Source organism: Hylobates moloch, unplaced genomic scaffold (genome assembly GCF_009828535.3).
Source record: "Hylobates moloch isolate HMO894 unplaced genomic scaffold, HMol_V3 SCAFFOLD_11, whole genome shotgun sequence".
Taxonomy (NCBI): domain Eukaryota; kingdom Metazoa; phylum Chordata; class Mammalia; order Primates; family Hylobatidae; genus Hylobates; species Hylobates moloch.
The window spans coordinates 93,747,371-93,764,256 of NW_026652286.1; the positions used below are offsets into that span (position 1 = coordinate 93,747,371).

The 16,886-nt window shown below is 45.3% G+C and overlaps 1 protein-coding gene across 3 annotated transcripts in view; it reads left to right on the top strand.

Annotated features, from left to right (window-relative positions):
* GRIK4 (glutamate ionotropic receptor kainate type subunit 4) overlaps window positions 1-16,886 on the top strand; it is a 483,112-nt gene that overhangs the window by 430,275 nt on the left and 35,951 nt on the right. For all 3 annotated transcript variants that reach the window (XM_032167730.2, XM_058446675.1, XM_058446676.1), the window contains one exon: window positions 4,432-4,545. In XM_032167730.2, coding sequence (XP_032023621.1) covers window positions 4,432-4,545 — 114 coding nt within the window. The remainder of the gene's footprint in view (window positions 1-4,431; window positions 4,546-16,886) is intronic.

Consider the following 16,886-nt stretch of genomic DNA (forward strand, 5'->3'; position numbering starts at 1 on the left):
AAATCCTACATAGCCTTACATTTCACTTATTTTCTTTAAAAGGAATGGGTTGTGTATGGGGGGTGGGTGTTAAATGCTTGATAGACAAGAAAAAATGCTCTAGAACCAACTTCGTCATCATCATCCTGGTCTTCATCTTCTTCTTCCTCCTCCTCCTCCTCTTCATCTTCCCTGTTTTCCACCTCTTCCTGTTTTTCCTTGCTTTTTTCAGCCCCAATAACTCGCTTTTCTGCTGCATCGGACTTTGTTTTAGCTCAGTTTGCAGCAATATCCTTTGGCATTTTTCCTCCAGCTTCACAGCCCTCTTTTCATATGGCTGGTAGTCATCTGCAGCCGTGTTAGTCCACATCTTCCAGCTCCTCTGCAACATCACCAATGGACAGGCCAGGATGCTCTCCACTAATTTGAGGGCAATACTCAGGAAAGAACAAGATGAGGGGCAAAGGAGGCCTCTTGGGTGCATTAGGATCTTTTAACTTTTTTCCTGTCTCCCCTTTAGGAGAGATATGGGTTTCATTTCTCTTTCATAACAGGCCTTTTCCACCTTTGCCCTGTCTGCAGATTTTCCCTTCTCTTTAGCAGACTTGGCCTTCCAGCACTGAGTACTTCTGAGAAAACTTGGCAAAGCTGACTGAGACAGCTGGGTGCTGCTTCTCCTGCTCCTCCCAGCAAGTTTGCACAGACTGTGCACCTGATGAGATTTTGCCTCTCAGCTTCTTAGGGTCTTCTTTGCCTGTGTTTAGCTATTTGTTTGCATCAAGGCACAGAGCTGCCCATTTCCCATCTGGTTCTCACTTGCCCTGGTGCTGTCTCGATGGAGCTCAGTGTACTTCAAGTGGCTGTGAAAGCAGGAGCAGTCACCAAAAGCCAGATCTTCTGACGTCCTGTTCCCTGCTCTTTCCGCTTGAGAGCACGCCCACCCCTCCCCGGCCTGGCCCCCACCTGCCTCCCAGGAGGCAGAAGAGCAGAAGGGCTTGGATGAGTTGTCATTGTACATGCCCCTCAGCCTCCCACACCAGTGATTCCTGGGTGGAATCACAGTCCCAGCCCCCAATCTTACTAGTTTGGTTTCATGGCACATTATGAAGGCTGCTTTATAGCATAATGTCTTTTTTTTGTTTTGTTTTTAAGATGGAGTCTCTCTCTCTTGCCCAGGCTGGAGTGTGGTGGCACTGTCTCAGCTCACTGCAACCTTCATCTCCCGGGTTCAAGTCATTCTCCTGTCTCAGCCTCCCGAGTAGCTGGGACTACAAACGTGCACCACCATGCCCAGCTAATTTTTGTATTTTTAATAGAGACAGAGTTTCCCCGTGTTAGCCAGGCTGGTCTCGAACCCCTGACCTCAGGTGATCCACCCAGCTCAGCCTCCCAAAGTGTTGGGATTACAGGAATGAGCCACCGCGCCCAGCCATAATGTCTTTTTGACTAGGTAAAATAATGAATGCACATGTGATTGGAATAATCTGATCCCGTGTGATTGTTGCTGATACCCCAGTGCGTTTGAGCTAAAGTAGGTAATTACTCCTCTATATTGAGAATATAATATTAAATGCAAGAAACGACCACCACAAACCTTTCATGGCTTCTTTCAGCTTGTCACTGCCCTTTCCTGTCTCCTTCTCTGCCTCCCTTACCCCCAGCGTCCTCTTGACCGGGGACAAAGGAAAGAAAGACTGGGGCTGGCGGGAATGTGCCAGCAAAGTATGCATGAAGCTGGTTCCCTGTTTGTAGGGAAGTGTCAGTGAGTGAGTAGACAGAAATGCCCTGTCCAAATGTGGGGCACAAGCTCTCCCTCGGCATGTGGTCATTCTCCCTGTGCCCAGGGAAGAACCCTGGTAGTGAGCTGCTGCCCATCTGCAGATGTGTCTCCATAGGGACATATGGAATTGCTTTGGCATAATGTCACAGTTGGCCAACTTTTATCGACTTGTGAAATGATTTCCAAATTTTAATCCAAAGTTTGCCCTTTGGGAGGAAAGCAGGGTGTGAGGAAAATAAACTTGAGGATGGAGTTGTTGACTTTGGTTAATTGACTTGGATTTTTTTTTTAAAGAACCAGAGAAAGGAATGGATGCCACGTTTACCTCATGCCCATTTCATCACTTTTAATTTTTCTAGTCTTGCCATCTTTCCTCCAGTTTCTTCATTCCAGCCCATTTAACTCTTGTTTCCTCCCCTCAAGTTTCAGGTAGGGCTTGGCTCCCAATTTGGTTCATTTCTGTTGCCTGACACCTGTGCTCAAAAGCTGAATTCAAATCAGTGCCTCTGTTGTGGAGGGGCTGAGGCTCTGAACGGCCCAAGCAACTGTCTAAAGAGTCCCCCAAATGAAGGCACTAACAATCCTCTAATCAAACCTAACTTTGAACGCAAGTGTCGATTCACTTGCTAGCAGTCATCAGCATTGTCTTGGAGAAATACAGAATGGATCATTCACAGTTTCTATTTTTTAGTGAAAATCCCCTTCATCTGCACCCTAGTCACTTTTTAAGGATGACCTCACCGTATAAGGCTCCGAGTTTGTTAAGCTGTGCTGGATCGTGTGACTGCTTTATGGGGTGGAACCTGAATTGGTGATGGAGGATTGGGGTTGAGGTGGAGAAGATACTGACCTTTGCCAATGGATTTATCCTTCCTGTACACAAATCATAATTCCCTTGTGTGTAAAATGAGGGCCAGCACATCTGTCTCCCCACTTTCTTTGCAATGTTTGTACGTGGTCATTCAGAACTGATTAGCCTGTTTGTAGATTGTTGGACCACACTTCACTTTTCTTATTTCATCTTTCGCATCAACTGATCGACCAGCATTAGAAAATGTAAATCGTTGTAGGCTAGTCTGAGGTACAGTGCCCAGGTCATAAAAACATGGCTCTTAACAATTAGTACAGTATAAGTTAGAATCATCAGGGCAGCTTTTTACAAATATAGATTCCTGGGTCCTACCACTAGGAAGTCTGATCCAGGAAATCTAGGATGAGACTCAGGAATTCACATTTTAATTGACCCAGCAGGTGATTTGGAGGTAGGTGGCCCCATAGACAGCATTTTGAGAACCACCATAGAGGATTGCTGGGAAGGCCCCAGGCACTCTCCTTGATTTATGGATGAGGTTAAAGAAGCCTAGAGAAGTGAAGTGACTGTCCAGGTTGGTTAGTTGGTTGTTAGAGTAGAGCATGCATTAGAACTGAGCACCAGTTCTGGGCTTTTCCCACTGCCCCGTGTGTAGGAGAGTAGACTAATAGGAAACAGATTTGCTTTCCACAGGATTGATTTAAATTAGATACAAGGAAAAACTTCCTGACATAGAAGAGTATTGAGGAAGTCGACAACATCTTTCCCAGAAGGCTTTGATTCAGGGCTAACTCTCATCAGATGTGGGCACTTGAGGTACAATTTGGAGGCAAGGGGAAAGGAAGGAAGCCTCTATTGCACAAATACTGGTTGTCGTGCATTAAAGGGACCAGAGACTCTTCTTTGGGTCTGCTAATGACATCTGAAGTTTCACCTGGACAGCGACATAAGTGGCCAGGGATCCAGGAGGCCTGAATCCTAGCCAGCTGGGATGAGCTTTGTGACGCTGGGCCACTTGCTCAATTTCCTGGTCTCTGCTTCCTCACTGTGGGACAAATGGGGTTGCATTAAGGTTTTTCTGATTTCTGTGGTTCCAGCATTTTTACTTTTCGTTGTAGGCCCCTTCAGCAAAGTTTCTTACACACCATAAGCACTCAGTGGAGTTTTGTCAACTGAACAAAACAAACACTACTGAATATTGAGAATGGGCCAGGTGCGGTGGCTCATGCCTATAATCCCATCACTTTGGGAGGCCAGGGTGGGCAGATCACGGGGTCAGGAGTTTGAGACCAGCCTGGCCAGCATGGTGAAGCCCTGTGTCTACTAAAATTACAAAAATAAGCCAGGCATAGTGGCCCACGCCTGTAGTCCCAGCTACTCGGGAAGCCGAGGTAGGAGAATCACTTGAACTCAGGAGGCAGAGGTTGCAGTGAGCCGAGATAGCGCCACTGCACTCCAGCCTGGGCGACAGAGCGAGACCCTTTCTCCAGAAAAAAAAAAAAAAAAAAAAAAGTATTGAGAATGCAGGAGCCCAATCCTCCAATTTCCTCCTCCTGAGCCCCTACCCTAGGAAACTTTGAGACTGTCTCTGAACAGTCTGGTAGTGATACCCCCTGTTTTTAAAATTATTTATGTATTTAAAGGGATCTAACAACAAGTGAACATGAGTTATAGCTTCGATATCCATGTACTTTTATGAGTGATCACTCAGATCTTATGCTGTGTTGACTTAGGGCCACTCCTCAAGCAAGAAGCCAGACCAGCATCACATCTCCAATAGCAGTGACGGTTGCTGGTCACAAGTCTCTGTGCCTCGTCTCCTATGGCCACCCCACTGACAGGCTGTCTCTGTTCCTTTCAGAAAGCAGATCTGGCTGTGGCAGGCCTCACCATTACAGCTGAACGGGAGAAGGTGATTGATTTCTCTAAGCCATTCATGACTCTGGGAATTAGCATTCTTTACCGCGTTCATATGGTAAGAGACTTATTTTATAAGCATTTATGTCATTAAAGTTATTTGCATGCAAACACTGAGTTATACGGGAATAATGAATGACTCACGGAAATATTTAGATTTCAAGACTTAAATGCAAATGTGCTGGGCTATTTTTTCTCCTGTAGGAGAAAAAGCTGCAGGAACTTGCAAACTGGAGGGATGGAAAAGTCATGCTTGTGGGCTTTCCAGTGAAAATTGCTTCTGCCTCTCTGAATAGCGATGACCAAGAATGGTCATTCAATACTTGGTGGATCCTGTGTTGGTGATTGGCCCCGTGGGTCACTTTGCTCCCTTGCCTGCAGCCCAGATAAGTCACCCTAGCATTTCTCAAGCACATTGCCAACTTCCAAGTCCACCTGTGTTCACTTCTAATGTTGCATCTGGTGAGGGAATGTAGATTCTTTCTCTCTCGATGATCTGTCCTGGAAAATAAATGGCAGATAATTTAATGTCATTTATACCTGGCCTGCCCTTTTCTGCATTCCATGCCCCCATCAGAAAGAGTCCTCTGGCTAGGTAGGCCAGGGTGAGTGTCACAGTGAGTTTGTGAGAACACACCAATAGGCAGCAGAGTACAGACACGACCTTCAAGTATACTGGCCGGTGGGAAGAGCAGAGGAAGAGTCACCCTGGCTGGGTCACATCCATCAGTGGATAGTCATTACAGTGCCAGCAAATAGCTGACTTTGCTAGTTTATCTTGCTGGACCAGAAGAGCCTTCCTTTCCTCTTGTCAGCTGAACTGGCTCTAAGTGCAGAGCATCATACAGATTTGCCCAATACACCAGTCATTTTCAGTGCCCATGATTCAGCTGCCATGGTATGCTCCAGAACAGAGCCTGTACCTTGAGGCTGCCCAACAGGGTAGAGACCAGGAGATCACCCAACATGCCTGCTGAAGAAGTGACCCCTTGCCAGGCCCCACATCCCAGCTCTAGAGAAAGGGGGATTGTCCACCTTTGCAGCTCTGGCCTATGCTCCCAACCCTATGATGGGGGTTGTTGTTAAGGGTTGAATTGTGTCCCCCGCCACCAAAATATACGTTGAAGTTCTAACCTCTAGGACCTGTGAATGTGACCTCATTTGGGAGTAGGGTCTTTGCAGATGTACTCAAGTGAAGATGCGGCCATGCTAGATTAGGCTGGACCCTAATCCAATGTCTGGCGTCCTTATAAAAAGAAGGGAATTTGAACACAGACACATAGAGGAGAATGCCATGGGAATTCGAAGGCAGAGATTGGAGTGATGCATTTACAAGCCAAGGGACACCAAGTATTGCTAGCAACTACTGAAAGCTAGAGGAGACAAGGAAGGATCCTCCTAGAGTCTGCAGAGAGAGCCTGGCCCCACAAATACCTCGATGTGGCCTTCCGGCCTCCAGAACTATGACATGATAAATTTCTGTTGTTTTAAGCCACCATTTGTGGTACTTTTTTATGGAAGTCCTGGGAGATGAATAGAGCTGTGTCATTCTTATTTTAGAAATGAGGAAACTAAGTTGTAATCGGTTTAAAAACATGGGCAAGGCCACATGCCCGTAAGTGAAAGAACAGGGTTCAAACCCAGGAATGATGTGTTTGAAGCCTGTGCTTTCTCCAGGACCGCAGCCTGCCACCCTCCTGTGTGTGGTCTTTGAATCACTTGGGTAGGGCACTTTTGTGCACCTTTTTCTCATTTGGTCCTCAAGATGGTTCTTTGGGGGAAAGGGGGCAGGTATGATAATTCCCAATTTATAGATATGGAAACTGAAGTCATGCTTGGAGCTAGTTCAGGGCTGAGCCTGGAACCCAGGCCCCTTAACTCCAGGAGGGTGTCTTGCCATCATTACAGCTGTTGATACTCACTAGGCAGTCTTCCAGCCAGCACCATTTCTGGAGCTCCCCTCCCCCACATTGACCCCTGGAGTTGGGGGACATCCAAAAGAAATGGAGGCACACAGCCTTTGTCTAAACTACCCTGCTGTGGCCTGCGGTAGCCACTCAACTAGGCTCTGGCCTTGATGTCTAGATTCCTGGAGGGAACTAAAGCCTTCCTGGTGACTCAGTGGCCCATCAGGAACCAGATGGCAGAAGGCACCTGACCCCAAGTGTTTTCGCCACCAGGAAACACCTACTGCTAGGCTGCCCTCTCCACCTAGGGCACCACTGTCCTGAATACCAACTCTGGCCAGAAAGAAACCACAATTCACCAATCCTCTGGAAATCCCAAATTGGATTGTTGACTAAATGTTTCCTACCACCTGAAAACCTGTATGAGTTTCCCCGCATTCATTTCTGGGATGTCAACTTTTCTGTGTCAACTTGGCTAGGTTATGTTGCTTAGATGCTTGGTCAGATACTAGTCAGGTGTTGCTGTGAAGGTATTTGTAGACAGGATTAATATCTACAATGAATTGACTTTGTAAAGGAGAGTACTCTTGATAACGTGGGTGGGCCTCATCCAATCAGTTGAAGGACATAAGAACAAAACCTGAGGTTTCGTGAAGAAGGAATTCTGCCTTAAGTCTATCACATAGAAATCCTGCCTGAGTTTCTAGCCTGCCTGCCTTTTGGACTTATTAGCCCCCACAATCCTGTGAGCCAAGTTCTGACAATAACTTTCTCTGTCTCTCCCAATCTCTGTATCTCTGTCCCTCTCTCCATACACACACACACACACACACACACACACACACAACCTGACTGTTGGGTGAGGATTCCTCTCCTCTTCTGGCCTCCACACTGAAGTGCCAGGATGCCACGTGGCTGTCTAGACCTGACTGATAACAGGGGGCCAAGCAAGAAATGAGTGCTGGGATGAACAGCTTACACTAAGCAGAACTGACAGTTCCTACATTTATTCAACAAATATTTATTGAGTGCATTCTGTGTGTGAGACACCATGCTTAGGAAGTACCAAAAAGTCAGCTGAGGGGAGAACAATCCCAAATTGACTAATCCAGGGAAGACCTGGTTAGAATAAGTCTGAGATGAACGTTGTTATGTCTGAAACAGAGGAGGCCTTAGGAAGATCTGCTGTGGCTAAAGGATGAACTGGTAGAGTCCACCCCAAGAGCCTAATTCTAAACTTACATAGAGACTGTATCTCTAATATCATAGTGTTAAGGTAATGAAATTAAATACTGGGTGTTCATTGTTTTGCAATTTTTCTCTAATTGTTATCTGTGAGCAAAAATATGAGTAATTTAATCACATTTATGATCTACAAGGATCAAGAATGTCTATGTTAGTTCTATGTTTATGAAATTACCTGACTGCTGAGTTATTGTTACCAAAAAGTGAGCATCTGGTGGCAATCAAACCTGTGTGCAAATGTAAAAATAATTAACTTAGAGTTCCTAGTTAAGAATTATTGCTAAAGCCTCCAAAATAATAAGCAGTGGCAAGTATGTCTCTGAAGTCTAAAGAAATAATTTGTGACTTTCCAGCGATCTAAGATTATCTAGGCATTTTCATGAACACGGATCATCAACAGTTGATTGTGGGATATTTACCTTCTTCCTAACACCGGGTATAATCTCTGTTTCTGTTCAGGCATCCTTAGGACCAAAATAAGAATGTTTTGCTCTTTTTACCACCTACTCCCTGTTACTCACAGGCTGGCTGAGGAGTCTGGCTTTGGCATTTGTTACTGTTTTTCCATCCTGCTTTTTAAAAGTCTCTCTCTGTCTCTCTCTCCCCCCCGCCCCGCCATCCCACCCTCCTTCCCTCCCTTCTCTCTCTCTCTCTCTCTCTCTCTTTTTCTCTTTCTCTTTCTTTCTCACCCAACTTAAATGTCCATGGTCCTTTTCTATTCTTATTCTACCAACTCTCCCTGGATAATCTCACTCCCTCCCAAATCTGTGAATCTAACCCTGGCTGCTCCCCCGAGTTCCAGTAGTGTAATTCTGACACATTTCTTCACAACTCCATCTGGACGTCTCACAGGCACCCCAAAAACTGTGTCACAAACTGAATTCCGTGTGTTTCTGACTCACACTTATGCCTCCTTCCCTGTGCCCCATATCAGGTAATGGAATTTCCGTCCAGTAGCCTGAGCCATCCTTAAGTTTTCTTACCTTACACATTCTATTGGTCATCTCACCTCCCAAAGAGTTCTCAGATATACTGTGTATCCCCACTTGTGCCTTGGTTCAGGCTTTCCTAATCTCTGCTGCCATTCCTGCAGCCTGTATCCTCCTTTAGGGCAAGGCATTTCTTGTCCGTTACTGGACCCCCATCAAAAGGCCACAGTCATTATAAGCATTCACTAAGAAACAGCAGAGTGAGAACCATGGTCTCTGGACCCAGACTGTCTGGGTTTATTCCCAGCTTTTACAGTTACTAGATGCATGTCACATACATCTCACCTTCTTCATTTGTAAAAATGGGTTGTCATGCAAATTAAATGAGAATACATATGTAATACCCTCATAGCAGTGCCTGACATATACACAATAAAGTGTTAGCTATTATACTCAACAAATGTATATTAATTGTTCCTTCATAATCTATTTGCAGCCTGGGTGTTGGTTTAAAAAAAAAAAAAGACAAATGTAATCATATCAACCTCCTACTTGAAATCATTCACCAGCTGCCCATCACTCACAAAAAAAAAGTTCAACTTTCCTATATCCAGGTCCTTGCCTGCAGGCACCTTTGCCCCTTGCTGCTCACTGCTCTTTTGTCAGGTCAGCCCCTTCCTGCCTCCTCATCTAGGTTTACGCTCATCTACCTGCGTCTCAGCCAGCTAACGAACTCTTTCCTGGCTTTCAATACCCAGCTCAAATGGCACTTGCTCTTTCACGCAGCTCCCCTAGATGGATCTGCTTGCCTTCTGCCTATACTTCTATTACAACACTTTTAGGTTGTGTTATATTATTCTTTGTTTAGCTATCTCTCCCTTTGTATCCTCCAATGGGAGGTACATTAAGGGAAAGGTACCCTCTTCTCAGACCATAGATTTTTATGATATAATTTTTGGTATGGAAAATGTGGTCATCCTAAACATGCAGTATTTACTTGACAGGAAGGAAGGAGGGCAGGCCATAAATTCAGTGATCCTGTGGGTAGTGAATGCTATGCTTTCCTTTGTGCTCCTGATTGGGCAGTACTGAGCCCCAGGAACCTGAGATTCTATTAGGGAACCCTACAGGGCCAGTATTCCAGGCAGCAGGACAAGTGACCCAAATATTTTTTTTTTTTACCTTCTGGCCTTTACCCCTGTAGGTCTTGAGAACAAAAAGAAGTGGGATGCAAATGTTTCAGGCAGCCTAGATGCAGCCTCTGGCTCAGATCTGGCTGTAACTGCCTCCTGAACTTACTGCTCTCTCTCTCTCTCTCTCTCTCTCAATGCCGGCATATTCCACACACAACAGAGCATCCACCTGAGAAGGTATCAGAATCCATGGCTAGGGCCAGATGGGCTTCTAGGCTATACGTAGATGGTCCAGCCTTTAGCCTTTGTTGTCCCCTGGTACTTCAAGGATGGGAACCAAGTGGCAGAACATCTGAAGTTCAAGACTCTTGGTTTCCCTGGCACATCAGCTTATCTCCTTGTAATGATAAGTTTAGTGTTTGGTATGGCAGTATAATTCCAAGGACATTTTGCAGTCAAGGGTTTTATGGTATGGATGCATACTTTGAGCTCTCAAATATCTGTGTGAATGGAGGGGGAAAGAACATGAAAAACCAAAACCATTTGTATTTGACATTAGAGTATATCATGCAGTTTTCTGTCTCTTTTTTTCTGCAGCAGCAATTTACCTAATGATGTTTTGCTCAGATTAATATTAAAGTGAGTTTGTATTCCTCAAGCACACCCCAACTGTTATAACAAGTCATCATCAGAGTGTGCCAGAAGCCAACCTGGGATTCAGTGTTTGGCCCATAGAACCCCCACATGAATAAATTTCATCTAAACAGTTCATTGTTGCTGGGTGCAGTGGCGCACGCCTGTAATCCCAGCCACTTTGGAGGCTGAGGCAGGAGTATCACCAGGGTTCGAGGCTGTAGTGAACTATGACTGCACTGCAGCTTAGGCAACAGAGCAAGAACCCATCTCTTAAAAAATTAAATAAGTTAAACTAAAAACTCAGTATTGACATCTTCAAGGAGATTGGATATATGTGTAAGATGGTGGTTTGTTGACTCACATCTCCTAATTTATAAAGTACTTCCATGTACAGTCTCTGGTTTAATGGAACAGTGCCCTGAAGCAGGTAGTATGATTCTCATTTTACAGGACAAAATTCTGAAACTCTGTGAGCCCAGTCAGTACAGAGGAAAGAGGAAAGGCAACACAATGTTGCAGGGGGCAACGAAACCAGGTTTTTGGTCTCCAAATCTCCATACACATCCAAGTACCTGTCTTTACAGTATCATAGGTGTATTTCTTTCAGTGTCAATGCTATGCTTTAAATGATCTTTCAAGATCCTTTCCCATCTGAGGATACTATCTCTGATCCCAGAGAGGGTCCCCAGCCAGCTAGAACACCCGAGACTCCCTGGAAAATGTGAGCTTACCATTTTCCCTCCATACCAACTTGCTCCACCTTTGGTTAACAAATGGGAAAGTTTTATACTCTGTTCTTTTTCTCTTCTTAACTCTTAGCTAGCGTCTTCTTTCTCAAGAAAAAGAAAAATCAGACAGTGTTTAAAAAGTAAGGGAGAAATAGGCTGGGCGCGGTGGCTCATGCCTGTAATCCCAGCATTTTGGGAGGCCGAGGCAGGCGGATTATGAGGTCAGGAGTTCGAGACCAGCCTGACCAACATGGTGAAACCCTGTATCTACTAAAAATACAAAAATTAGCCGGGCATGGTGGCACACACCTGTAATCCCAACTACTCAGGAGGCTGAGGCAAGAGAATCATTTGAACCCAGGAGGTGGTGGTTGTAGTGAGCTGAGATTGCAACATTGCACTCTAGCCTGGGCAACAGAGCGAGACTCTGTCTCAAAAAAAAAAAAAAAAAGTGAGGGAGAAATAAAGGCTGACATGAATGCATGACATTGCTGGATATATTACCTGCCTTTCAAGAAGGTCTATTTCATTTCAGAAAGACTGTCTGGGAAAATGGAGAACAATGCTAAGTAAACCAGTGAATCATTTCTAATACTGCATAATACTCTGTTCTAAGAAAATGGAAAATGAATAGAGTTCTGTTCCTTAAAGCTAAGTAACATGATAGCCTATATAATGGAAATATGGATCCCTGAATGTATAATAATATTAATATTGGTTATTTGTTGAGTGCCTCTCTCTGAAGAAGCTCAAGGTGTGTTAACATTATTTTAGTAATTCTCATGGCCCCTCTTCATGTGGATTAAGGTGCTCCGTTCATGGTGCTCCTTTCTGTGGGAGAAGACAATGGCACCCAGAGAAGTTGAGTGGCTTGCCTGGCACCACCACTCAGCAAGTCCAGGTCAATGCCAGGATTAGAATGTAGGTCTCCTCACACCAGATTTTCAGCCAGTAAGTGAAAATAGATACACTAGCATATGAGTTCTATGGGCAACAGACCCATCTGGGTGCTTTACGCGGATAGGAATTAATTACTTGCTTCCTTTTTTCCTCTCGGAGTCAGAGGTGGAAAGTGCATGCTAAACCAAAATGTCAGCGGACAATCCATTGCAGACACACTGAGGGAGGCCATCCATGGGATCCTGCTGAGGGACAGGAAGAAATCACCTCCTCCTGCCTCTCCCAGAAGGAGTCTTGGAGACACTGCGTTCTCTTACCTCTTCAGCCCTGGACAGTGTTTGATTGACCACTGGGCACTGCTGGCAGTTGACTATATCACAAGTAACCTTTCTATAAATTGCCATTTAGTTCTAAAGACTGTAAAAATGCACATGAAGGACGCTTTGTCCTTGGGTATGCTGGGAGGGGATGGAGTTTCAGGAAAGAAGAGAGCTCGTATCATGCATTTGTGTAGGGAAATGGTGACTAGGCTACAGAGCCCTAACACAGATCCAGGAGAACCTGCCATGTGTCTGGTCCACTCTGTCAATGACTTCTTTGGGAAGGCTGAGGTGGGATTGAGTTCTAAAGGATGGAATGACTGGCTTTTAAGAGTCCTCCTTCCAGAAGAAAGCCTGATATTGCCCAAAGTGCTTCTCTGGAGAGCCCTGGAGGAACTCTCATGGTGCATATATTACAGCCGTAGAAACTCCAGGAGTTCTGAAAAGTGGCTGTAGCCAGATAGCATTCTTCCCCAAAGCATCTTTAACATGTGTCACCATAAGAGAGAAAATATAGTATTTCTCGTCCATTGAGGAAGGCATCAGTATAAAAGGAAGTTCCCGCCTTTGTAACACACTGTCTCCCCACGCCCTCTTCACTCATGGCTACCATTAGACAGAAGGGGAACATACAGCTCTATGTGTTAACTCACCGAGTTCCCAAAACAACCCCATGAGGTAGGTTATTATTATTTCTTCCATGTTATACAGGAGGAAACGGAGACCTAGAGGTTACCCAACTTACCCAGGATTGCGTGTCTTGTAAATGGTGGGGCCAGAATTCAATCTTGGGCAGTCTGGCTCCAGAGTCTGGGTTTTATTCACTACCTGTCCTGACTGCCTGGCTCTGATATCCCCATGAATCTGGCTTCAGACTCTGGGAAAGCAGTTGCATTCTTCCGAGAATGTAATTTCTTCCAGTATATACATAGTGAAGTATCAATGAGTCAACAGATTGTTTTTAAGGATAAGAGGAACTTTGGGCATCAAAGGGGGGTTTAATGTCACTTCATAGCTCCATGGGCAGCCCCACTACTATCATGCAAGGGACCTACACATACCAAGATTGTGTTCAGTTGATGACAAGCCCTTTGCATCTCTCCCTCCATCAAAGAGCATCAGGGATGCTGATTGATGGTCAGTCTGATGCACAGTCCAAATGTCAAGGGAGCTAATTCTAATTTTGCTGCCGTCTAATTTTCAATTTCATCTGTAGAGCTTGACCTGTCTTCAACATTTGGGGCATAGACTATATATAATCACCTATCTACTTACAAAGTGATTGTATTCACCAGAAGGAACTGGCCCAACTCACAGTCAACAGAGACGTGTATAAATCAATACAAATGCCTATAAATACAGCAGAGTCACAATAAATGGTGATGGGTATAAATAAATAATGTTTAAGAGTACTCTAAGAGGGTGTGTAGGTTGAGAGTTTGCTGGCATTGGGGAGAAGGCGTGGGATTAATTAGGGAATTTATTGGAGTAAATAAAGATGCGAAGATGAAAAGGAGAGGAAGATGCAGTACAGCTGCCATTTGAATGAAGGAGAGTGTGGCATGCCTATGGCACAGCTTGATGAATGAGCACCAGAAAAACTGAAGCCATCACCAATGATTTGAGCGAGGCACTTAACCTCCCTGGGTCCCAGTTCTTCCATCTGTCAGTATGGAAAATTGGGCATTGAAATCAAGAGAACATAGTGAAGCACTTTTAGTTCTTCAAAAGAAAAGCATCACCATCATACCTCCTTTGGGCTAAGGAAAATCAATTATTTGGAAGAAATGCCTATGGCATATGACACCTGATTTGCCCCAAGCGCCAGTAACTCACATGTCTTTTGGGAAGAAACTGATCTAAACCATCCACATAGAAAAAAATGTTAGGCACTCAGAATCTTGCAAGACACATACTTCTCTTTGACCTCATAGAGACAGCATGGATTTAGCCTAAGCCCAGACCCAAATCTCAAATGACCGCCCATTCCTTGCTCTTCTGGTTGGCGTCAGTCAATCACAAGTAGAATCAGATGTTGCCTTGCCAACATGACTGATATGTTTCTGGGGGAGCTTTGTTTATGTCATGGTTTTTGTTTGTGTGATGTTCTCTGTTTTAAAACTTTGGTCTCTAGGAATTTTTCCCACAGCTGTGCATCATTTCTTATCATCCATAACCAAATATGGCAGCTTTAAATAGTGCTGTCATTTTCCTCAATTTCACTTGTTGTGATATAATCAGGTAGAGATTTCTGACATTGAGCATCTAATGGGGTTTCAGATTCAGAAAGCAACAGTAATAGATTTTTCAGTTGAGAGACAGATTGAAATAGTCATAAGTGACAGGGCACATGGAATTCATGCACATTTGCTCAGAGAAACTTGGGGGTCAAAAAAGACCCCAGGAGTGGACCACACTAGTGATTTCTATTGTGGTAGGAGTATAGGCATGATCGGCTCCTCTACTGCTTCCGGACTCTGTATATGGATTCTACCCTCTCTATGTCTTCTTGTGTCTGCCTCTGGCTCTTAGGATGATGAAGGAAACACAGTCAAGCCAGGATGGACATAGGAATGATTAACTGGGGACTTGGATTCTGCTGCTCTGGAGTCCTTTGCCTTCTGTTAGAGGATTTATGTAATGATGGGATGAGCCAAGCTCAAATGATCTCATTCTTCTTCTGTTCCTTTCCCCAAGTTACTAGGTTTTGTCACCCAGATTTTTCATTTATTCCAGTAATACCTGAGTGTTGTACGCAGACTGAGCATGGATCTAGTGGGTCAGAGAACTTGCAGTTGGCATCAAAGGCCAGTTCCGTGGTCTGAGCCAAGTACTATGAAAGAAAAGCAGTTTCAGATAGACTACATGAGAGGTCATTGTCATGCTGCTGAAAGGCCACAGTGCCCAAGAACAGCTGCCCTTTTACGCAGAGGATGAGTATTTACGTCCTCTCCGTGTACCCTCCAAAGAGGAAAGTAAAACTGCACTGCAAGTAGAAGGAAACACAGTGTGCCCACTGGCTCCCTAAGAAGGAAGGGAAAAGCATCCAGAAGAGGAGCTGAAAATCACCCATGATGGGGGCTATGCAAATACAACAGGAGCGTCCAGAACTGTCTCCTCCCACCTGCCTCAGATGCAGCCGTGGAAACAGCTATTGTTACTTGGAGTTTCTTAGCTTCTTCTAGCTTCCCCTGGATAATGAAAGCTCAGAGGGCTGGTTGAGTTTAGCTCGGTATTGGCAAAGGGAGTTCCCTTTTGTGTTTCTGGGAACCCCAGTGTAAAAATGACATGCCTTGATAGTGACAGTAGGTTGCGCCATGACTGATACGATCTTAGGCTTAAACGCTTACCTGTTCATAGAACCCTGAGCTTAGTACTGATTTTCAGTCCTACCCATGGACTTCCTGGATTTCTGGCATCATCGAATCACAGCGTTTTCCATTTACAATAGTCCTTAGGGTGCATCTAGTCCAGTGGTTTTATAGTAAATGAAAGAAACCAGCCTGGGACAAGACAGGGTAGCAGCATGGAGCTGCAGAGAACGTGCCCTGTCTCCAGCGGGCAGCCCACACTCAGCTTCAGCCAACTGGGAACTTGGACTCAGTGGTGTCGGATCGCCCCATTTTTTAAAAAGCCAGAAATCTAGATTTGTATGTGAAGTTACCTAATTATTTAATGCTGGCAACTAATACAAACTAGGTAGATGCTGCAGGGTAAACAGTTCAACTCTGTGGGCCATATGCATCCATAGGCCACTGGTGTGTCACCTCGGATCTAGTCCCACTCCAACTGAGGCCAGAGAGGGGTGGGGACTTGCCTGAGACCACACGGCTAAAGACTTGGAGCAGATGACTTAACTCCATCCTTCTCATTCCATTTTGTTTTCCCGTGAAGAATGGCGGGGAGCTTGGTGCCCAGGATTCCATTCCTGGCTCCATCGTCTGGCTCACAGGATTCTGGCCAAACTCATCCCTGGCCTTGCAACATGTTTTCCCATGGTGCAGTGGTGTGAGCCCTGGGCTTTGAGTCAGGAAACATGGGCTTGTTTGGGTCCCGGCTCTTCCACTTCTGTGCTGTGGAACCTCGGGCACATCTCTGACTGCCCTCGGCTTTGGCTTCTTCACTTGTAAAGTGAGAATAATAATTTGTGCCTCCCAGGACTCTTTTGAGGTTGACGAGGGAAGGTCTCACTCTGTGAGATCACCCCGCAAACAAAGCCCAGAGATTCCGGTTGCATTAGCATCCTGGTGAAAAGATGTGAGTGTCTAAGAGGGATGCTGTGGTCGAATCCAGCAATGCAGACAGCAGCAGCTCAAAGGTGCTTCCTGAGTCCATCCTCCACCCCCCACGGAGGACACAGGGTGGTACTTCGGGGCACCGAGGGTTTTTCCTCTTTGCCAGCACAAAGCCTGCCTCACCCCAGGAAGTGGCATGGCCCCTGCTGCTGTTCTGTGTCACCTGCTGAGGTCAGGGCTGGGTCGTGTCGTTTGCGCAGCCCGGCAACACCCTTATTCCCAGTGTCATTTAAACCAATCACCCAGAACCCAGAGAAATGGGAACTGGGGCCAGACCTACACTCACTACCTCCTCTGCCCCGCCCT